Genomic DNA, 24,895 nt, shown 5'->3' with positions numbered 1-24,895 from the left:
CATCTCTTAGGAAACCTGAACTTTTAATACAAAGAATTTCCCCTCTTTCTGTCTTTTATATGTAACCCTTTACATAGGCACAGGTAAATTGTACACCTTCATATTGCCTCATATAATTCTTTTAAAAGATTTGTCTTAAATGCAATTACTCTTTCATTTCTAATATTTGCCATGATCAGCTAGAATGTAAAGGAATTAACTTTAAAAATGAGAGGCACAAAGACTTCAGATTAAAGCCATTCCATGAATCTGCATAGCTAGAATGAACACAATATATTCCAAAACACTTCAGCAAGGAGTCAATTGAAATTACCATCACTACCCTAAAAGACTTGATGAATCTCCCTTGGAATAAAATAGAGCATTTTATTTAAAACAGGTAGCGATGATGATGTTTATGTAACTTCATATTGAATCTAAATATAGTTATCCAAGAGGATTTTTATAGCAAAACACAAATAATATTAATAGTTATATAACAAACATTTAATTAAACAGATTAAAATACTCCCAAGCATTCGGTGAAATGGATAATTACACTTGTAAGATTAAATGGTGAATTTTTGGAACAAGTTCCTTCCAAAAGATATGAAAAATGTTTGTTAGAACAGAAAAAGGTTACTACAAACATATCCACAGTCAAAAAACAAAGTCAGTGCTAATAATTTACAAGTCAGACAAACCCAAATGTGAAAGTTAGGTAATTAGTAATATCTTCACAAACAACTATAAAACTTTGTATACTTTCCCAAAAGAAATAGCCTCGGCCTACACAAGCAGTTCTCTGAAAATAATAGAAGCAAATAAGTTAGCTGTGCATGGAAAGGCAATGCTAAGAACTGATCTTTGCCAGTGCAATAAGGAAAGCATTCAGAATATGTATATATATTGATTTGTAATTGGAGAGCAAAAGATTACTCAACTATCATAAAAACAAACCCAGTGCACACAGATACATTATTTTTAAAGACATTGAAATAACCATTTTGAGTTTCAAAAGCACCTGAGCATTTGTTTACAGATGATAAGCAAAGCTGTGGATGCAAGTCTAAACAAATGGCTGCCAAGTACCCAGAGTAAAACCATCCAGCATTTACTTCACTATAAGTCAATGTTTAAGTCTGATCAGAAGGAATATCTAAAATGTGGATCTGTTATTAAAATGGAAATCCATCCTGTTCTCTACAACTACAGGATTCTATACCTGTGAGATTGATCCTATGACAGAACAAGAAACACACAAGGATCATACCTTGGATTTCACTCCCTTGAACAGTTTCTCCAAATTACACAATGTATATGCAAGATTTATATACATTCTGTAACTTTTTCATTGCTTCCCACATATTCAAAACCAGGTAAAATTCAGTGATTTCTCTTAATCTTATTCTATCAAACTGTGTAAGGCTGCTGAATTTGAAGCATGTCCATATTAAGTCTGTCAAACTATATGAAGAGGAGTTTTGTGACGCAACAGCCGGGACACCAGTATTCATATCAACATTGTGCATTCCAAGATCTCTGAAAGTCACCTTTAGCAATCAAGCCCTGCACAGTTTATATGCAAGCACTTACACATATTTCTCAGATTTTTACTTGACTTAACCAGTGATCTCATTGAAATACAGAAACTTCCTGACACAGGGTCTGAAAATCCGTGCCAAACTTTGAAGTGTAACCAACTAATCTACGAGAGGGCTCTCTGGAATTGTCAAATGCTCTTTGGAAAGGAAAATAAAACCTGAGCAAATTTATATGCAGTCAGTTTACAGTTCATGGTGTAACAAGCAGCGCTGATGTCTGCCACTAGGAATACCCTTCAAGTTAATGTGCTTTTTCTTCAGTACATTTGAAAAAAAAGAAAGCCTAGAAAACTCAGAATAACTCACAAAATAGCTAATAACTCTGCAAAAAGGGAAAACTAAATTTATCAAGTAGTCTTTAACTTGTAAGATGTACCAACATAGGGGATTTTTTTCACTTCTAAACTTAAAGCATTAAAAACTTAAACAGAAATAATGGACTCTTTCCTCCTCCTCCTGGGGAAAAAAAACCAAAAACATAAACAACCAACAAACATCTAACTTCCAACATTTATTCTTGATTGACCTACTTCTGGGAACAAGTTTAATCACAGAGACAAAAGACAAAATTTCATCAGTGCTAGTGGGAAGAGGAACATAAAACAGAAGAACACAATTTTTTTTTTTAAATGGAACTAGTCTAGTCCAGATCACACAGGCAGTTCACACATTTATGCAAAAAATATTAAACAATAGAGCTTCATGCCAGATTCTGAAACATGTTTAAAAAGTGTGCCAGAACTATCTCAGAGATATCATTCCTCCACTCTGATTCTACTATTTCTTGAATGCAGCAAGTAATATTTGAGATAGCCAGGTTAATCTTGGTTTGTATACGCCATTGTATTCACCAACATGGACAAGTCTGAGTTCACGTATGCAAGCTGGACCATCAAAGATTATCAAGAATTTTCTGAATTTCAATTTAATTTTCTAAATACATAGATTCTTGCCCACGTTCACAGAAATGTCAATACAAGTGGACACTCTTCTTAGATTTTTTTTTTTTAACTACTGCATAGTAGATGGCTTTCGAAAGCCACCACTAGTGACGTTCATGTATCAAATCATCTGACTGTCCTATTCCATACAGCTACAATATGTAGTTTCTAACCAGATATTTATGTTGGTAGCTTAAGATTCTTGCTACGGTAAAAATCTCATCTGAACAAAATACCTTGAAAAAAGGCAGTTTTTCAATAATTATTTTTTTTTACTCGCATTTTGCAATCCATGGGCAATTTATTGATTACTTCCTGCTAGCTGATATGCACCAGAAGGAAGGTAAAACAAAGGTATCACTTTCCTAGTCCCTTTCAAAATAAACAGTTGCTGGAGCTGCTGAAAACATGCTGTGGGATCAAATATGATCACAATACTGGATTACAAAATATAAGGCAAAGCACATAAACAACAGCCATCAAAATAAAGAAAAAGAGAATATAAATACAGCTGGTGAAAGTACATATGAAAGGCTGAATGCTTTTGATTAGATTCAGAAGCAATGAAATCGAGAAATGGTGTCCTACCTGTTCCAGGTGAAACAGTACATTAGCTATATCAAGGACTCTTTCCACTGTCTTCTCTGGATCCGAGGAATCTTCAGTCCTGTTTGGCAAATCTTTGTAAAGTGCCATCTGCCACCTAATGGCGGGATCCTCAAGCTGCAGGAGAAAAATTTCACATGTCACCAGGGCAAAACGTTCCATATGTAGGGTCAAACAGTTCAGTTAGTACAGAAACTGTTTCAGGAAGAGAACAGAAACACTTTACAAAGCTAACCCAACACACCTTTACATGGCTAGTCGATACACTGGGAGACCAAAATTAAAGACTGATTTTGCAACGTTTCTTGAGACCTTTCAGGTGACTAAAAGTCTAATAATCATACAAAGAGCAAACAAATGACCGTGGGCCAACAAATAGCAGTGGCACCAGCAATGAATATATTATTCAAGGAAAAGGAATGAATATGAGGTAGAGGCACACATAACTTCGTACACTGATTTTCCAGTTATTAATCCAAAGAACTATTAAATTGTTGCATTACTAGTTGGAATCACTTAGTTTTCAGTTATGAAAATTAGTAATATTAGTCTTATTTACACCTATTCTTTTAATTTTACGGTTTGGGGTTCTTTCAATGCTTAGAAAAATCTTAATTGTACTGATTACTAGCTAAAATTGAAAAGTGAATTTATGAAAAATGAATTCAAGATGTCTTTTCTTATTGGCCTACAAATTATAAAGAACCATATGAAGCAAAATGGTTTCTTTATTTTTCTCTTTAGGCTTCATTTTTTTAGATTTCGGTGATCTCAGATTCTCTCTTTTACTATCTATTTTTTGGTTCGTGTCCCCAGTGCTCCCACTAATCAACACTGACCTAACACAATTTGCAAACATTTTTTATACCACGACACCGAAGACAAATGCAATGCATAACCCATTTCATGGAGATCGATGGCCAGTGATCATTCCTGACTATGCAATTTAAGTTTAAGTCACACTGGCCTGGATTCTGAGAACATCTAAGAGTCTAAACCCTACAGATGCAAATGGGGCTTAAACTCAGCACTTACTCTTCTAAAACATCTTTGTGGATCCAGATTTCAATTTTTGTCTGAGACAATAACGCTAATGCACCTCCACAAGACATGTTAGGATACGTTTTACTGAAGTTTTAGGAACAATTATAAACTTACACAGTCGCTCAATAATAGCTTATTACAACCTAGAAAGCCACAATTGGCAGGCATTTCTTCCACCTTTCGGCTTTTCCATGTCTTAACAACTGTCACATCCACAGTCTTGGTGTGAGCATTTGACTGGATCATCATGAATGGATAGTCCACAAAAGACTTTTTAATCACAGGTGGAGATGTCTTTTGATCTGAGGACTCCTCACATTCTATCAGGGTACAGCTTTTTTGTATAGGTAGTTTTCTAAGGGTATGAGTAGTTGATATTTCAAGGTGTGAATTAGCATGGCTGGAAGAAGATTTTGGTGACTTGAGCTTCATCCATGTCAAAATGAATGCAAGTTTCGTCATCAATTTCTTGAAATAAAAGGCTCGGTACTGAGTAACAGCATGCAGGCATGCAAGGAAAGGAAAGACAGAGACAGGGTGAAGACAAATGTAGACAAAGGTAGACAAATGCATGAAATAGACACCACAACATTAACAGCTAAAGACTCAGAAGCATGATTTTCAAACAATGCCGTTTTCAAAAAAGAAATCAAGATAAATTACATTTTAGCTCTAACATAAATGACAGAATATGGTGTCCGTGAGAAGCAAAAGTGGTTAACAGAAAACACCATTTGAAGAAATAATATTGCTATGGTTCAAAGAAAAACAGCCTTTCCAAAAAGTAGGACTTTTCCTGTTTTGAAAGTCACCTTACACAAACACCATTATGACTAAGTCACTTACTAATTCATGACATTAAATAATAGGACACATTTATAAGACTATTTGGTCTACTACATTAGTTTTATGTCTGACAGACAACAAAAAGGCAGTGTATGTATATAGCACAATGGCATCATTTTTGCTAAAGAGAAATATACTTGAGTGCATCTGATGTGTACTTCATTCAGTCACTATTTTGACTGAATATTAATGACACCAGCGAATTACATAATGAGTTATATTGTACTTTGTATCTACTGAATTTCACCTTACACATTATAATTTTAAATAGCTGTTATACATTTAAGTTTAGTGTGAACTCTGTGATGTGTCAGTGCTAAATAATTCATAATAAGTATTTCAAGTCACTGAGAACAAACTACTTAGCAATACATAACAAATCACAATAAATACAATAACAAATCAAATGTTTGAAGTCCTAGAAATGCCATATTTTGTCCATAGTTCAGTTGACTACTTTTCATACACAGGTCAAACCCAGAGCTTTTCAAAGTTAGTAAAGCAATATGTATATAGCTATAAAATAAATCTAGCTAATACAGCCATTTGGCTCTGTTAGGTATGTATTATGTGATTCCCTTTCAGAACATCATCTTCTCCTGGGAACTTACTTGACATTTAGGAAAATCCAAAGATACAGCTGAGAAGTTTACAACTGGAAAAACCGTCAATGTGTACTTTGGATTAGCTAAGATTACATCCTTCTTAACTATCCAGCACTGTGAAATTTCATCAATATAAAGAATGTAAAAACGCTTTTATTCTTATGTGTTCTGAACAGAAGAGGTGATATGTTGCTGAACAATAGCAAACTTTTAACTAAAGCAAAGGAAGTTTCTGAAGAGAAAGCACAGATCAGGGTATTAAGAAGTATCATTACTCCCAGGCAACATAGCAGTAACAGGCAGAAATTTCTTGATATCAGTATGCAGAATGTAATCCTCAAGGAACAGAATAGAAAATGAAGTGTTTAAAACAGGGGACAAGTGCTAAGAAGCAGAAGGAAATGCCAGGCAAGACCTACAACTGCATGGCTCAAAAAATGATAGTACACGCATACTGAAAATGTCAGAACAAAAGCACCTATTTTCATCATTAGGAAAAATATTACTGGAGTTCACACACAAAAACACACACTTCAGGTTTTTATGTCTGTAGCATGCACATTGCTTAAGTACTGTTGCTCATTAAGATCTTCATACATGTTTTTTTTCTTCCTAGTACTTTGCCTGTGTGCTTTCTTCTGCTTCTCAGTATATACTGTTGTATTTCAACCTTCTTTTAGGATTTAACCACAACTTCTGTTTTCAGTGGTAAACTTTTTTATATAAAATCCCTGTAACTTAAAGTTACTGGACTCTTATTTGGAATATTTTATGAAAAATGCTAATTGCTAGCTTTGCAAAATAATTTATTTATTTGTGAGCTCCCAGAAACGCCAACTTCCACATAATCTTTCTTGACATTGTAGTGATATATGGAAAACATACACAGGAGAAAAACTAATCTTCAAATACTCAGGAAGAATCACCCCATTACCAAATCATTTTTTAAAAGAATAACATTTATTGCCGTGCACTGAACTGCAGTGAAATCTAGACTTCTGGATGATTCTTAAATATCCTTTCAGAAAAAAAGGCAGATTTCCAACTCATTTATTCTCTTGTAACAAGTTAATGAGCACAGGAAATAGCAGTTAGTTTTTTTCCTTGATGTGCATAAAACCTGGGGCATGGGGAGGTGGTAAGGGAGAATCCTAAATAAAGCAGCATCCATAGATCCAATTCCATTTTCCTTCAATAGAGAAAAAATGTACATCTTTTTATTACACTTCTGTATTATGGCTGCTTCTTTGTCATTATTTGAAGCATCAATAAACAGTTCAACTGCACTGGGCCAGTTCAGGACTTTTTCCCTAGGGCTATTCATCTGGCACTAATTGGAACTGAATAACAAAAATCTAGACTTTTTCCAAAATACTTTCTTTCCCCTAGGCTGAAAACCAGCAACAAAACTGAGCAAAGTGAAGAATTCTCACTTCACAGAGTATGCCAAAAAGGCAGTTTCCTTTTTCTATGCACTTCAAACTGGTACAAAGTAACTTTGAACACAGATTCTATCCTGAATAATAGAAGGCAGAGTTTAAACAGTGATAGACCTTGCTTATATCTCCAATTTCATATTAATGGTGTGCACAGGCAGGGATTGAAGGGCCACATGTTACTCTAATGCATATACAAACACATTCAAAACTAAACATTTAACAATTGACATGAACAAGTTAACTGACAGAAAAGAAAAACTACAAGTTATCCTAACAAACCCAGGTTGTGATTATATGGCATCAAGAAATGAATTAAAAGGAAGAAAAACATTTTAAAACTGCATATAGATTACCTTGCCCTGAAGATGAAGATTACTGCGAATGATATCTCGTACTTCATCTTCGGTATCTTTCTGTTAATAAATTAAAAACCATATGAATTAGTAATAGAAGGTAATTAAGAAAAGATAATGTCCATATAAATTTCAACCTTGGGCTCAGCTCAGATGAGGAATAAAACTGTAAATGTAAAAGGTTTCCCTCGCTCTCAGTGACAATATATATTTTTTGTATCAGGCCAGAGCTAGCTGTATCAAAACTCACAAGAACAAGGTCTGGATGGCATCATTCATATTTGTCCACTATTTGACCAAAAGCAATTCTAAATTAAAATTACTAGCATACACTTAGGTATATTTTAACCAAAGTTTGACAAACTGAAACATGTCATGAGCATACCCTTCTCCGATTTGATTTCCATGTTTGGGGTTTTTTTAATCTTTTATCCTTTATAAACGTTCTATTTAGCTGTCTGAAGGTCATATAAGCTGCTAGGGTGTATAAAGTATAGAGCTTGAGAAAGGAATATATTTCAAATTGCAACGCATTATTGCATTGTGAGTTTACTCCTACAGGAAAATCCTCTAAATCTGTCTATTGCTACAGAAATTCCAACATTTAGAAGTTCAGAAACATCCAGAACTTATCTGCATTTCCAAATTCAAGCTTCATGAAATATAACAAACATAATTTAGCATTAAAAACTGAGGGAAGTTTTTTAACTTAAGAATGCCACCAGTATTCATATATTCATCATTTAGAAAGTGAGAGTTTACAACTGAAATGTTTGATGTCCTTGAAAATGAGGGCAATACGCACATTACTACCTACCTTTTATTTAGGTCATGCTGTAAGGATGAGCATGGGAGGGAATATTCAAAGAACTTCATTAGTACAATATTTCTACCTCACAAAAGTGCAAAAAGAGCACCTACCATACTGAATCGATTTTTGGCCAGTGCAATTAGCTCTTGGTCTCCAGGGGCGCAAATGTTTAGACCAATGGGAAGTAATCTCTTCAGTGCTGCCACAATGAGAGAAGTCTGCATGGAGTACCGGTCACCTTTTCGCTTCATCTTCTTCCTCTCCTGGTCAGAAACTGCCGCCTGCAGCATAAAGCATTAAAAAAATAATAATCCCATATTAAACACAAGAACTGTACTGGAAACTCATACTTATCTCTGGTTTAACAATTTCCTTACTATCTATACAGCTACAACTGTATCCAATGGAACTGCCATTACACCATTGCCAATAATTTGCACCAATATCTTGAAAGTCCACTACAACTGTGTTTATCAAACAATGATGTTTTGATTCTCAGTGCAGTCTTTGCAGCAGACATTATTACAAAAAAAAAAAAACCAAAAAAAAAAAACCCAGGAATAAAGTGCTTTTTTGAAGTCCCTTTGTCTCCTTTCCCTCTGCAGAGAGATAAAAAAATAAAATCTTTACACTACCTTGGACATCTTAGATTTGGTGTCACTAATAAGGAAAGACATGTTGTTGATTTCATTTTGTACCACAAAGTTCTGCTCTTCCCTTTTGAAATTCTGGAAAGATATTGAAGACCTCAGTTAGAAACTCTTAGGATATTAAGGAATTTATCTAAATTAAATAAAAATAGAAATTAACTAGAAATTTGTAAAGTCCACAAGATGAGGCAAGGAAAAGAAATATTAATGGGTGTTCAATAATGGCCTTTAATTCCAGCTTTATTTACATGACATAGTTCAGGGGGTTGGGTGGTTATTTTTCTGAGGGGAAGTTGTTTTGGTTTGTTTTTTTCTATGTTAAAGAGAAATATTTCTCTGGCTATGGAATGGCTATGATAAAAATTCACTCCTCCTCTTATTTAAAACATTGTCTGGGTTTTCTCTTACTAGTAAATAATCCATTCCATTTTTTAACTCATTATAAATCCCACTGTGTTCAGATATGGAAGAAACTTTAAATAAAAGACTGGACTTATGAATACACCAGTAATTTGATGATCCAGTTTCTGTGCAAGCAATGTTCAGAATAAATCCTACAGTCAAATTCAAGCACGAGTACATAAATAATAAGGCATTTTTTTCCAAAATTGAGAGAATGGAAGAAAATAAATTTAGTATAGACAACAGTCCATACAGAGATCCATACAATGTCTGCAAATATTTAGTCTATTCTGTTTTTTTTTTTTTCCTTTTTGTTGTAGTAAATCATGTTTTATTTTCACTCAAGCACTGTTAGAGATAGTGCCTGATTAGGTCTTAATGCAGACCCCTTGGCTCTTGCATACAAAGGAGAGGATTCAGACTTAAGAACCAATGGTAAATATTGTAGAAGTAGAATTAAGAAGAAATCATAGAATCACAGAATTACAAGGTTGGAAAAGACCTTTGAGATCATGGAGTCCAACCATACCTGTTCTATGCTAAACCATTTCCCTAGAGCACCTTGTCTACCCATCTTTTAAATACATTCAGGGATGGTGACTCAACCACCTCCCTTGGCAGCGTGTTCAAATGCCTGATAACCTTTTTGGTGAAGAGTATTTTCTTAATGTCTAATCTTTAACTGGTAAAATTTATGAAATATGAAATTGTATCACCTAGGAAAAAATATTTGGAGAATTACTTTTAAGATATACTCACTACTTCTAAACATAATTTTAATAAGTATTTACCAAGGAATTACTTACATGAGACTTTGACCAGTAGATGAAGACCTCAGCCACCATGCGGAACAGTTCTTCCGCTTCAGGGTTGGGCTCTTTCAGCCATTTTGCCCTAAAATTTGGTAAAAGGTTGGAAATGCGGATGATCCTCACTGGCTTTATGCTTTGAAATCAATTTTCAGCATTTTACAAGGCAACAAAACAAAGCATGCACATTAATTTTAATCCTTTTGGGTAGCAATGGCTTTTTGATGTCTTATTTCAAAACCCAAAAAGTCCTTCTACAGTAATCCTAGGTCTAATCCAAAAGATTTGGAATGCACCTTTTTTTTTTTTCCCCATTTTCTTCTGAAAGAGACCCCAGTTCGTCCTAAAAGTCATAAAGCATCAGCTTCATGATTTGTAGGCAGAGCAAAAGCTATGTCACTGAGCACTGGGCATATCAAGGGACAAGAGACTGTAGCAATAAACGGGAAGATTTTATGAGATTTTTTTGACCTATCCCTCTCCACATACCTGTTATAGTCCACAAATCTAATCAACAAAGGGTAGAAGGCATAGAGGTCCCGTGCCAAAGTGGTGAACTCATCTAGGATGAGCAGTTCAGCCTCCGACATGTCACCTCTGCCTTCTGCTCTTAGATGTTCTTCATCCGATACAACCACTGCTGCTTTTTTCTTTAGCTTATCCATCAGTGGCAGGAAGTGTGTCTTTAAGAGCTGTGGCTTCGCTTTGCTTATGATGGGCTGGGAAAACACTATTTAAGGCAATGAATATTGTAATACATACCTGTCCACAAGATATAAATGCAAACTTTTACGCTTCCCCTCTTATTTCTAGGCTATGGAGTAAAATCCTGCCCCCATTGAAATCAGCAGAACTTTTGCCAAGAATTAAATGTGGTCAGGATTTCACACAGTCAATTCACTTTCTTACTTGTGAGGGCAGAAATTATAACTTCACAGGCTAAGCTTGCAAGATCATAAAATTTCTAATGTCTCTTTACTGGGATCTCATCAGCATATAGGTATTTGCCTGCATAATTTTATTCAGTGTTGCAGAAGCTGTGTAATGGCGTGTATGGGTGGGCACATATATAGCCACATATTGCACACACAAGTTTTCTCAGCCACTGGTTCCTCTTTTGAACCTTGCATTTTATCTTGAGTGAAGTAGAAGAGGAAAGCACTCTCTAGTTATTTGCGAACCTATTGAAACATCCTGCTGGTATTTCTCATCTATATTAGGACACTGGAAGGCTTGTGTGTAGACAGAAAAGAGACTGACTCAACCATCCATCAACCAGCCATTTGAGACTTGTTAGTACATGCTTTTTGCAAATCTACTCATAAAAATGAATACGTAAATTATCTTCTGGGCCCATTAGTGCAAAACCATTTGTAATATATCCATTAGACTACAAAGAATTTTAGGCAGTTACCACTTATCCTTAGAGTGCATTACTAACCCTCAGAAGATGAGGAATCCAGTCTGCTACCATGAATGCAATTACTGCTACAGTAAGTATTGAAAAGTCAAAAGAAAGCCTTATCGGCAAACTGAATTCACAACACTGAAGTGACTTTTCCTTAAAGATTTTAACATTGAGACATAAACTGGATTTAAATAAATTTTAAGGTGTTATCATAATGAACTTCATGTAAGGATTACTAAAATGAGACATGCATTTCCACATTTCATTGTAATAGGTATGTTAGATATATGCAATATTTTAAGGATCCAGCACTACAGAATGGCAAGGAACTGTGTAACACCTGCAATATAATGAATATAGGCTAAACAACTATAGTCCTTTAATTCAATACACCACAAAACACATATGTGCATATTCTGGGAAAGAAATAAATCAGGTATTGCTTATATTATGTATCAAAAGACAGAATCACATTGCTTACACTTCTCTCTTTATAATTAGTATTTCTTGTTCATCAAGATCATATTGTTTCAAAACATAAAAACACAAGCATTGTCCTGCTCCAGCTTTAACAGGTTAAACACAGAGTAATATTAGAGTGCTGAATATACACACACATGCTTGCTTATCTCTATTTATTTTTACATCTTACCTGCTAATCTCTTCATCCAGGCTCCTTCATCAATTCCAAGGTTGTTATAAATGATTTTCAGTATGTTACCCAAAAGAGTGTTCATGTGCTCTGATGTCAAGGCTGTGCAACACATTTCAGCCTTGTCAGGGTTGTTTTCTGGCCCATGCTCCCACCAGTGTGACATGTAACTACATAGCATAGGCAGTATTACTTCCATGATGTGTGGCATTTGTGTGTAACGAATACCAGACTCTGCCAGTTCCACAATCTCTTCCATTAGCTTCTCCAAGGAAGGAATATTTGGGCAAACCTCTTCTACACTAGTAGGCAAATTGAGAACTATTGAAAATAAAGATAAAAATTTAAAAATAATCAATAAACTAAGTCATAGAGCGAAAAGTATTTTTTCCATTTCTATTCCATTCAAGTTTTGTGTTCTAATTACAGGTGTATCCCTCTGATCCAAGGGAAAAAATACCCAAATACAAAATCAAAACCCAAGTACTTTCATACAGTTGAGCAATAAACTGTTTATATATAAGCATTAATAATAAAACTTTCTATGAAAAAAAAATCCTATATGGAAGCTTCAACTATGTAATTATTATGCAATGAATTCAGATAAATCAGATGCAGTTTGCCATACTTGGAATAAAGCTTAAATTTCAGAATTTCTTCCAACATAAGCTTTTCACTTGAGGAAACAAACAGATACAATGGAATCAATTCACTCCACTACACACCAAATGAGATCTGGAATGCTAAAAAAAAAAGAAAAAAAGACCATTGCTTGACATAACAAATAGAGCAGATTCAGAGAAACTGCCTTCAGAGGTGAATTTGTGATTGTAAATATTTATTTTTCAAGTTATATGGATTATCAGTTCCTTCCTCTGAAAAGGCATCACCGTTACCTTTACGTTCGGAAGCATTTTCTTTCGTCTACAAATAAATGTCTGTGAGCAAAATAATTAGCTCTTGAACATCTACATCATGACATACATTTATAATGTGATATACAAATATCTATATATTAGCAATTTAGCCTGCAATCTGTGAATCCAAATGTTTTTACCAACATAGCCTAAGGCTATTCTTTCTGTAGAAACAGTCTCTTCTCCTATTTAGACCCAAATACATTTTATACAGCCATCACAGAGTCTCCTTAAAGTTTAATGTAGTTGTTGAAAATAAATTCCAATTTCTGTTTAAAATCAAAGAAAATACATCCGATTGTCTTTCTAGATTTTTAAAAACAGCTAGAATATATATGCTAAGAAATATTGATGTTATATATATTCAAGATATCAGTATATTTAGAAACATAAAGAGTTTTATCAGACTCAGCCCATTGATTTAGGAAACAAATACAATCAAGAAATTAGAAGAAAATTTTTGTACTATAAAATCTATGCCAAAATGCACGTATTAAGACAAGAGGCATTTATAGTGAATTTGTGTTTTCATAACCACCATGTGAATTTCTGGAAATACCTGCTCTGTCTCTCGCATTCTTGGTATTGTAAATTGAGTAGATATTGTGTTTGTTCAAATGAGTTTCCAAAAAAGCCACTGGAAAGGCACCTGAGAAAGCAGCCAAGCACTCTCCTAGTGCTGATCGTTGCCTGTAAATTAACAAAAGTCATTAAGATTACACCTTGGGGTAGTTGTATACCAGCCTTACTTTCATTCTAAGATGAGTTCATCTCGGAGATAAGCCACTACATTATTAAGATCAATACAGAAGAACAGGTAATAGAAATTGTCCAGCAACCCCCTACTAACATATGAAAGAAATGTTCAAACATAAAATGTCAAAGGTGGCCTACTTAGCTGAGAGCAAATGAGGAACATGCAGAGAAAACCCAAAGTCATCAGAACGATGTCTTCTGCTCTATTACTTTCCTCTCACCTTTACTGAGTTTATAATCTCTACTATTAAGAAAAAGCTAGTGAATAGACCAAGATACTAAATACAACAATAATTTTATCTGAGTGATAAAATTTCCTTTTTCAGACCTTGGTCTGTCACGAAAGCCAGATTCTTCAGAGAGTTGAAAATTGGTTTTGTTTTGCAGAAAAGCATTGCTTTAATCTCTTCAAATATGTGAAAACAATTATTTGATAATCAAAATTTCTTAAGTTCATCAAAATTGTAAAAGGCAAGTTTCTGGGGAAAAAATAAGTGACCCCCTGCCACTTTACCCCAATCAGGGAACATTTAAAACTATTTTCTGATTTCCAATTGTTGATCAGAGCAGATATTAGATATGTGAGAAATCCGTATCTGCAGAAGCTGAGCCACAGAGCTAACAGAACTCCAGGTGTTACAGGAACCTCCAAGTGGAGAAAAAAAAAAAAAAAAAAGGCATCCAAACTGATTTTGATTCATCTTCAGTCTACAGTTTATCTCATTTTAGGAACTTTTTTTACACCCACAAAGGCCATATGTCCTTTTCACTTGTGACAATGGTTGTACACAACTATACACAAAAATTATCACTTACACCGCCTTATTTCATCTTAACTACAAACCCACATCAGATGTTTGCAAATACCAAGACAAATTAATTTTATATCCCTTATGAAATTAATGAGACAGATGTATATTTCGTAACATACAAACGCTGGTCCCCCACCTTTTTCATAATGTTTCGTTATGACACTTGCCACCAAGTAAGCAAAGGACTGATCATGGGACTGGCACGGAGTTCTGCATGGGTTGATTTGAAAGACAGCGCACAGGTATGTGAACATAGATTACTGTTGCCAATATCTGAAATGTATGAGTTTTGTTTAGCCTTCCCTCAGAACAGTGCGAGTCACTATAGGGCAGCTATTTAGTTTCAAGAACTGAATTGGAGGAAGGTTAGCAGATACACAGATGCACACAAAAAAGCAATTATAAAGCCTTATTTCCCTGGGTAATTGAGCTAGAAGTGGTGTTGTATGAGTGGCAAATTAAATTAAATTTAGGGCAATGAGAGAGAAACATACATCACAGTTAATACATAAGGAAAAATTGTAACAATAGCTGAATGACATATTCTTACAATTCCCCAGTTGAACTTCAAGTCAAGGGATAGTTTTTGTAGTCAGACAATTTTATTTCTAGTTTTTGTTTTAATTAAGAAATTTATTTTTTTGACAAATGTATAATACAACATTTCAGTGTGTTATAATAAATTGAGGTCCATTCCATTTAACTTTTTTCTCTCAGGATATTATTCCAACAACGGTTTCTTCCCCTATTCATTGCTGAACCACCTATTAATGAAGCTAAATATAAATGCAATTATTAAAAATAAAGCAACACTTTTTCTTCTTACCTCTCTACATAGATACTCTTGCTGGTTCCCAGAGCATACAAACTTGCCAATATTCTGTAACAGGAGACCTGAACATCTTCCACTAGAGAGAAGAAAATCATAGTTTTAAAGAGATTTTTTCTTTGCTATAGATTTCTGTAGATCAAAATACATTTCTTTTCACAATAACTGAATTAGTAATACTAAACCATAGAAGGTAATACATAGAAATTACTCTCTAAATACAGAAAGCCTTCTGACCTGAGTGCCCTTGTTTTTAATCAAAACTCCAATTTACTTCAGTACTACATTACCAGCTAAGATAGTAAAAGTATTTCATTAGCGCACCAACTTTCTGAAATTAATATCATACCAGCTCTGTATGGGTAATATCTAATTGCATTACCTGGGAATTTATGTAATAGCTATTTAATAGCTATAAAAAAATATGTCAGTGAATTTTTTCTAGTTTGTCTGCAGCACTTAAAGTTTCATGGCAAATCAAAGTAAAAACAAAAAAGAAAAATTTACAAATGTAACACCTTGTACAAAACGCATTACAAAAGGAAGGCAATTCTGTTAAACAGATATTTAATTATTTTAATCATTTTGTATTTTTTAAATTTAGACACAAGTACCAGTTAATACGACATACTCTACACTCGGATTGACAAAGGATTAAAAAAATCCTTTAGTCCTTATGAATACTTCACCAAAGTAAGTTTTGAAATTATCAAATGTTTTATTCACAAAAATGTAAGACTTGTATTGACATGTATTGGAGAAAATGCTTTTCCAATGTAATCTGCAGTAACAGTGTAACAATAGTAAATACTAATGAGAACACCATCACTCCCATTCTTTCCATATATATTTTTTCTAGCCTCTCCCACAGCGGTAATACCATCTCCCAGTGTGCTATGAAATGTTGGGAGTAAAACACAACTCAACTTTAATGGTCCAGGAAAGCCTACAAGACAGCCTGGTTCTGTACTACACCATGACGTCGGTTCAGCTTGGAACTGAGTATTTTTACGTAATAATAGTAACCTCGGGCACACTGACACAGCTTTGTACATGATCAGACCACAGACTACTCTGTACGTGTAGCAATACTCTCAGGCACAAGCACCAGGTCAAGACGTTTGTCATCAGAGTAGTACAAATCAGATAATCTTATTAACAAGGTGTAACGAAACTATATGTGAGGAAAATTAGCTTTTCTATTTATGCTTTAGCAAAAATAAGTAAGCAAAATTTAGATTAATTATTCTTTCTGAGTTTATGAATTCTAACTTGTGTGTGTGACACCAGTGTGAGGTATGTAGAACAGATGACTATCAACAAGTAATAAAGTATCAAAGGCTAATTACTGAGTTCCAAATAGCAAACCAGAGATCAAAAATTATACAAGATATGAACATATTGATGCCTGGAAAAGTGCTTTATGATGAACAAATGATGTATTTAAACCCCAGAGTGATTTTTCTGGATACTGTCAGAGACTCATGCACTTCACAGAAATAATTTAATGAGGAAAATGGATGTTTACTTCTCATCACATTCAAATCCATTGATACATCTCCACATTTTCAAAATAAACAATACTTTTCCACATGCAAAAGAGAAAAAAAGAGTTATTTGATATTCTGGCTCTTTCTCTCAGTTATTTCCATAGCTGAGATAGCGATACAGAGCATAACTGCCTCCTCTAGTGCAGTCTGGACAGCAGAATTCCTAAATACATAAAATTAAAGATTTCTGTTGCAGACTGCAAATTTTTTGTCTTACAAAGACTGGGTTTTGGAAAACAAAGGATACTGAATCTGCCATTACCAGAATCTCTACAGAAATCTAATATACAGTCTCATACACATTCCCTTCCAGTGTCTGAATTCTTTTAGGAGCTCCTAACATTTTTCCTTAGGATCTAAGGTGCAACCACCCAAACTCTCCACTAACTGAAACAGAATCAAGGTGCACGTAGGGCAGAATAACGTAATTCCTTTAGTATAACCTTGTGTATAGACAGAAGACAAAGACTTATACAGAGTAACTTTTCACACAAGAAGAAAGTCACAGTAAATCTATAGCAAATGAAAACTTCTGACTGTCTAATCACTTCCACATCTGCTTTAATATTTACACAAAGTGCCCTATAACCTACAGACTGTTATAGGATGATTAGAGCATTGTCTGTTAAATCTATGAGAATTTTGTTAATATAAAATTTTGTCCTTCTTAATAGGACTGAGAGACTAGCAATGTTTACTAAATGACATTACAGATAACATTAGTGGTGTGGCACTTCTAAATAATACATACATATCAAATCTTCCCCAAACTGGTGCTGTCCAATATGTTCAAATAATGAAGATAGCACTGGTAAGAGAGCAACTGTGGTATAATTAATGATTTGTGTAACTCCCTTTGGCTGGTTTCTGCTGTGTGTAAACTGGCCTTGCTTAAGATTTTCCATTGTTTTCTCCAGATCCTCAGCGGCATTGTCCAAAAATGCTCTCAATGCCATCTTAACAGATTCCAGACCAGTTTTCATCACAGTCCTATATACAGCATGCAAAAAGAATGAAATAATATTAGACAAGCATGGAATAAAGCATAATGTTGGCTTATATGAAATAGATAATAAAGATCTGAAGAAAACTCTTTCATCATTAGATATTGCAAAATCTTCTCAGCACAACAACCTACTGAAAAAGCATTTGATAGGTATCCTGCTGGACATTTTATCTGGATTCCCACTGAGAAAATAATATTTTTTTAAATTCATAAATTAGAGTGATTCATTTGGCTTCAGAGGGAAAATATGAAAAGAACAAAAAATGAAGAATGAGTAAGTCTGCAATTTGATTCTTGGAAGAACTATCTCAGATAGAACTCAGTCTTCCCAACAATGACAGCCTCACTTCTGCCTTCAGAACAAGGGCATCAGAAAGGAATAAGTAAAGCAAACCAAATGGGCTTTAAAATAATTAATTAATTAACTGCATTTGCTACACAAGTATAGCACTGTAATCAGTTATGTCATGATATAATGCAGGAGAATTATTACCTTATTTGTTTTAACTAGCTCAATTACAGAGATCCTTTGTTTAAGAAAAGTATCCATTTAGGCATGCATGAAATAAAACCAGGTGAAATTTTTTTTTAATCAGGATTTTTGGTTCCTTGCTTCTGTTAGAGTGAATATATGCTGTTTCAATGGCAACAATTTCAAACTTTCATATAACCTCCATGAATCCCTTAATTCGTGTTTGGAGCTGTAAGAGCTGAATTGGTGGCTCCCCATCTATCTGTATTCGATCTGTGTGACTGCTTAGAGCATGGACAATTTAAGACAAAAAAAACCCCAAGATATTGCCACCTAAAGGATTACCATGCAATAGCTGAGTCATATTAATCGACCATTATCATGACTCTACCCCATAGTAAATGGAAATTAAAATTTGTGAAGATACTGAAAAAAAAGAGCTATCTGCATAAAATTCAGTCAATTATTTGTGAGAAAATAAAGAGAAAAGAATGTTACCTTAGATTACCACTGAGGTAGTTTAAGCTATCATGTTTTGTTTCACAACTGCAAAGATCTAAATATCAGCTATCAGCACAGATAGTTGACTATAGAGTTAATGAAAAGCAATGTATTACCCTCTAAAATTTCAAGACTGTTTCATCCATAAACATCCTGATGGTTCAAAATCAGTTCAATTTAAAAGTACTACTGAATTACATGTAAAGAGAGTTGGGATTTTTTGTTCAAATTAGAACCTGAATTAACTTTGCAATGAAGGCACTGTATGAGACAGATTTACTGTGCTCCATGTGCTTTTAACTCCATGATTTTTTTTATTAATCAGTGTAAGCAAAAGTATAAAATACCTCTAATGTTACTGTAGTTTTGGGACAGTCAAATGATGAAAGCCAGGTAAACTACCAGCCAGCAGTTCCTGGATATCATTAATCTGAAATTAAGTTGAAATTGTAACCTGCAAATATTGTCCTGCCCACCCCTAGTAATTAACTAGTAATTAACCTATTTTTTGATGGGAATTCATATCAGTGCTATAACTTGAGTTTTGAAATTCTGTAGCCTTACACAGGTTGTCCAAATTTGATTGTACATTATTTTCTAAAGTGATTTTCTTTGTACTTTAGAAAATATATTTGGTTTTACCTTGCATCCAAGGTCTGGCCCAGTATGTGAAGACAGTTGACTATTGATGTTGCATCATTTCCTAAACAGGGAGGAAAATTATCAACCAATTAAGCTGAGCATACTGTAGAGCATACCTGCATTCTGCCATCTGCAGCTCTGGTTTTAATGAAAGAGTAAATGGCATAGCAGAAGAGCAATTGACCTTCTGCATAATTTTAACATTCAAGTTAAAAAACATGCAGTTTGTTGTCTTAGCCTTGTTTACACAAATGCAGTAACTAGAGGCAGTAAAGCGTCTCTCATCAAATAGCTGAGGCAGTCAAGATGGAAGCACTTAAATGTGGGGTTAATTAGAGCTGCAGTGTATTGTCTAGTTTTCATTTAAGTCCTATAAATTTTGCTTTAATTGATTGAAGATTAGCTGAACATTTATCTTCCCCCTCTCTGTAACATAAAAGCTGTTAACTTTCACAAGCTGCTACTGCAGGAATAGAACATTTATACAAAATGTCACGAAAAAGGTTAGCTCCCTGGTGTTACAGATAGGCTGCAGACACTTATAGCAGGGTAGGTGTGGCCCACACGAGTAACAATCTCTGACATAATCTGCATCTTCCATAATCAATTTTCACTCTTCAATATGTAAAAAGAGAAGTTACACACAACATGCCTTGTATGCGTATGTACAGTCCAAGATGTTGCCATATACAAGCTACTTCTAAATTCACAACTAAAATCCACGATGGATTTAGGCTATACAAATTTGACTTACAGCTTATTAATATACTTATTTTAAATCTAAATCTCTGCAAAAACAAAAATACATTTTCTTTCTTCTCTATACATTTAAAATGTATTAATTAAAAAAAAAGAAACAAGTTGAATGTTAGGACAAGATTTTGGAAAATAGTCATCTTCATAGAGTACACTACACTTGCTCGCTGGTAGTTATTTCACTTGAAAATATAGGAAACATACAACTAAAATTAGTTCCTGTTTCAGTGAAAAAAAAAGATTTAAAACCTTACAAGGAAGGAGTGGAGGGTTTATTTCAGCACAGAGAAAGTTGCTATCAAATTAGAAGGCATTGTTGTGACATTCATCCACAACAGACTAAACAACCCCGAACCCCAGCTTCCATGGCTGCTCCTAGCCAGGCATCCTCGCCCCCTTTGCACTGGTTGTCATGCAATGATATAGCAAGCAGATGAGAAAAGTGGCCTAAAAAAATCCTACCAAAAAAAATCACAAAAACTAAGTTTTTTTTCGGCCCCTATTTCTTTCCTTACTGATTTACTGCTCTGGTGATATGAATGGCAGTGCTGATGAAGGGAGGGCACGACTATGCTAATGACAGCAGGGATGGAGGGCAGTACTCAAAGCAACCTGGATTTAGACTGTGGATAAGATGGCAATGAAATAGTTAGTATCATCACAATCATTGCGCAAGAGCGTATACGCTGCATGCTGCAGTGCAGTATAGAGATGCTCATTCAAGTTCCCTGAAAATTGACACTGGCACTCTATGTATACCATGTAGACACATTGAAAGAGCCATGTATTTATCAGGAATCAGGTACTCTGCATGCTGCAACCAGATGGAAGGGGCAGAAATTCATCTGGCCACTGAAAATCGGACAAACTTCAGGTATTTACCTGTAGCAGATACAGCAATGTGGTTGGTTCCACAGACTGGAATATCAGAGCAGAATTCAATGACCATAGTAAATGAAGCCCTCTTCAATCTAAACTAATTAACATACCAGAGTTTGGCCAGTTCTATCCCTCTAACATTAAACCCAAAATTTCATAGTTATCACAAAACTTTTCTGGTATGGGTCAGGTTGGGTTAGTTACAGTAATTTGCTATGAAAGACAGGTTTAGGTTAAGTGGGAATTGTATGTCTTGCTTTTGTTCAATGTCATGAATTTATTTGTTTTTACTGTGTTTCAAGAAGAAAAACGCACGGGTGTCTTTTTAATATTCTGTAATAAAATACTTCAGTTAACACTAAAATAAATAAATAAATAAAATTAATAAAGAAACTTCCTTTTAAATTGAACATTTCAAGAATCAGTTTGCTTTCAATCTGAGGTCAGAAGTCTAGTTCAGAGTGCCATTTTTTTAACCTGACTTATGAAACCTGAAAATAAAGTTTTTTCTAATAAAACTTGTTTTATTACTGTTTCCAATATTTCCTGGTCCATATGTTTACCTTCATTAAATTAAAAAAATAAAAATTTTTATCAAGTAAAAATATTATTTATTTTCAGAGGTCTGAAAACTAGATACAAAACACTCTGATGTAGAAATTAATGTGCAGTATGTAAGGGGAAAAGGTGATAAGTACAATTCAATAGGATAAAAAATGAAACAAGAGCTGTTCCTTATTGGAACTCTTCATACATCTCAAAACAATAAAGAATGGACATGTGTAAATGCTAACCCACATAAATTCAAGAGGTTTTAAGGCTCAAAGTACTGCACTTCAAATTCAGCCCATTAATAACAATGAAAGTAAATTAATACAGTATTGCTGATGCACAGCTACAGCTCCCAAACACTAAATTGTTTGGGTCAAAATCTACTTTTACAGCGCAAAGAAATCATAGTTCCATGGTGAATTATAATTCCATAATCTCAGTGACACTTTTAGATTTCAAATGTGATTAATTGTTTAAGTTCACGCTGGAAGACTTGCATGCCTGATTTCCAGTTTTATCCAGACTTGTATATGCAGTTTAAGCTACATGACTTTCACTAATGACTTTCATACATGCATCGGTATCTTCAGAATTACCATTCAACTTCACAATAATACAAAACATCTGGATAGCAAAACTATGTAGTATTTTGCTGTTACAGCAAACTTCCTGGTACCCATAAAGGTTATTATTGAGCAACTCAAGATGCCTTCAAAATCCACAAATAATTTTCTAGGCTTCAGCTGTGCTCAGAGGCTGTGCTCATGAGCCTCTTCTACACAGGCCATGCTTTTGTTGGAATAAGTGCAGTTCTTTTGAACAGGTTTTCTAGTATGATGTAATTCACTGTCAAGGTAAGGCAAAAGGTAAGTTGACTGACTTAAATAGTAGGTCCACAATAAAGGACCATGCTCCAGAGTCTTATGATGACCTTGTCAGAACTCATGGAAAAATATACTGGATGCTCCTGTGTTGGCATAAAGATTTTGTATTCTGTTAGTTACTGCACACTAGGAAAAGAGTTGAAGAACAAACTGCAGCCATAGTGAATACCCATCTGATCCCATCTGACTTGTTTCCTTCTACCACCTGAACCATGCCAAACAACAGGAAATAAGCAAGCTGAAATGTGGAATGGAAAATAGGTTTTCTTTAGTAATGAAGAAAGTTACATTGACTTAGATATTTGACTTCAATTGTTACTTACTCAGTATTAGTAATGTATGTCAGAAAACCAGGTTCAAATAATAATGAAAAAGATTTCCAAAATTTCATAGTATACCTGAGCTAGTTCCTCCTTTGAAGAAACAACCTAGGATTTAAACCAGGGCTTATATGTGTGCTCGTGACATACTCCAACTTTCAGAAAAAGCTGCAACAGTGCCACACAACTGGAGAAATGACTCCATTCCTCCTATGATATTCTGGCTTTACAAGCAAATCCACTCAGCGCATCCCAAAACATATTTAAAAGTGATATCCCAAAGTAACTTCCAATCTTTCTTCTCAGTTTAATTGTTTTTGTAATGATCTGCAAGCTTTTTAAACAGCACATTGCTGTAGCAAGTTCCTTCCCTTCAAATTGAATGAAGTATGTAGGGATCGAGTTAGATGCATGTTATCTCAATCAGATTTTAATTTGCCAGTTAATTACCCAGTTAGGTATGTTCATGGATGCTCAAGTTTGCAATGCACCCATCAAAGAAACTATATATGCATAGGATGTACTACTTCAACTCTCCTATCATGTGGTGTAAGAAAAAATTGAAGCACAAATGACTGTGCCACACATTGCATATAATGTATACACTTGATACAGACTTCAAATTGACTTCAATTAAGTGATTTTCACATGGCATAAGACAAACACCGAGCTCCTGCTATGTTCACATAGTATCAGAAAGATAGTACACATGCGTATGTGGAGTCAAGCACATTTGGAAACGTTTAAGAATTCCACAGAACGTAACTAAGCATTTCAGCCCACTACAGATTTTCCTTCATGACTTTCCAATACAAATACACAGTTCTGATGCTCTGTTTTCCCCAAAGGGTTTAGAAAAAAATAACAAATTAGTAATCATAATTAACTCAGCAAAATTCTTCAGCAGGATAATGAAATCCAGATATTAGTTAGAAAGAAAAGTAATCAAAAACCTCCAAACTGATAGCCACGAAAGCTTTTTATTTAATCTAATAAATTCTGTGATCTATCAGCCTAAATGATTAGTGGTCTGTGAAGACCATGCATTTCAGCCATGCAACATGCAACAAAGCAGCACGTAACACAATGTAAAAATGGCAAAGAAAACCAAGTGATGGCCATGCTAGTATTTGTCAAGGGTCTCCTTACCAAACAGTGAAATCCTATGCCTGACAAGAACTCCAAGTTTGCAGAACAGGCTGAAGACAAAAGAAAAACAAAAGAGAAGAGAAGGGAAAAGGAAAAAAAAAAAAAAAAAAGGGGAGGGGGAGGAGAAAGAAAAAAATAACAGCTGATATATGAGCAGGAAAAGCAACATGATGTCACGCAGAAAGAATCAATTATCTGAGCAGAATGTGGGACAGAGTACTAAAGAAAGAGTTTTTAAGTGCATATCCTTAACAAACATGGTTAAATAAGCACATATTATAATTAAAGAAACAAAAAAAAATTAAAAGCAAAGCTAATTAATATAAAAGCGTCCTATGATAATCCACAAGGAAATAATTATCAAAGCTTCAAGAAGTAAAATGTGGTCAGTGTGCTATTCAGGATACCACTGACAATTTGAAAACAAAAGGTCAGGAAATCAGATTAATTGAAGTGTTTGACGGCAAATGTTTAACTAGTCCAATTTGGATCTTGTCATCTTGAACATGGTGAGAATTTCTTTTAAAATACATTGCTTTTTAAACACACTTAACATAAGAATTAGCCTTTTACATGACTAAAACACAACAAAAATGGATATGATTGATGATCTCATTTCACATGTTTGAATTAATTTCTGTACTGATGAGCAGTGTCCTGTTCAGGACAATGAAGAACGAAGTTCTGTGTTAATTCATAAAGACAGGAGCACACTGCCCTA

At 34.5% G+C, this 24,895-nt stretch overlaps 1 protein-coding gene across 1 annotated transcript in view; it reads right to left on the bottom strand.

Annotated features, from left to right (window-relative positions):
- The window catches only part of RYR2 (ryanodine receptor 2), a gene marked incomplete at both ends in the record, with an annotated part of 388,405 nt that overhangs the window by 60,460 nt on the left and 303,050 nt on the right, over positions 1-24,895 (bottom strand). The window contains 12 exons of the mRNA XM_084261061.1: positions 3,113-3,247; positions 7,418-7,477; positions 8,339-8,509; positions 8,864-8,956; positions 10,087-10,174; positions 10,579-10,819; positions 12,150-12,470; positions 13,626-13,756; positions 15,461-15,542; positions 17,765-18,003; positions 19,635-19,695; positions 24,175-24,224. Of these exons, the coding sequence (XP_084117187.1) occupies positions 3,113-3,247; positions 7,418-7,477; positions 8,339-8,509; positions 8,864-8,956; positions 10,087-10,174; positions 10,579-10,819; positions 12,150-12,470; positions 13,626-13,756; positions 15,461-15,542; positions 17,765-18,003; positions 19,635-19,695; positions 24,175-24,224 (1,672 nt within the window). The remainder of the gene's footprint in view (positions 1-3,112; positions 3,248-7,417; positions 7,478-8,338; positions 8,510-8,863; positions 8,957-10,086; positions 10,175-10,578; positions 10,820-12,149; positions 12,471-13,625; positions 13,757-15,460; positions 15,543-17,764; positions 18,004-19,634; positions 19,696-24,174; positions 24,225-24,895) is intronic.

Source organism: Gallinula chloropus, assembly GCF_964237585.1.
Source record: "Gallinula chloropus genome assembly, chromosome: 3".
Lineage (NCBI taxonomy): Eukaryota > Metazoa > Chordata > Aves > Gruiformes > Rallidae > Gallinula > Gallinula chloropus.
Note: the sequence above shows the minus strand (reverse complement) of the source record. Positions and strands in the feature narration are given on the sequence as shown.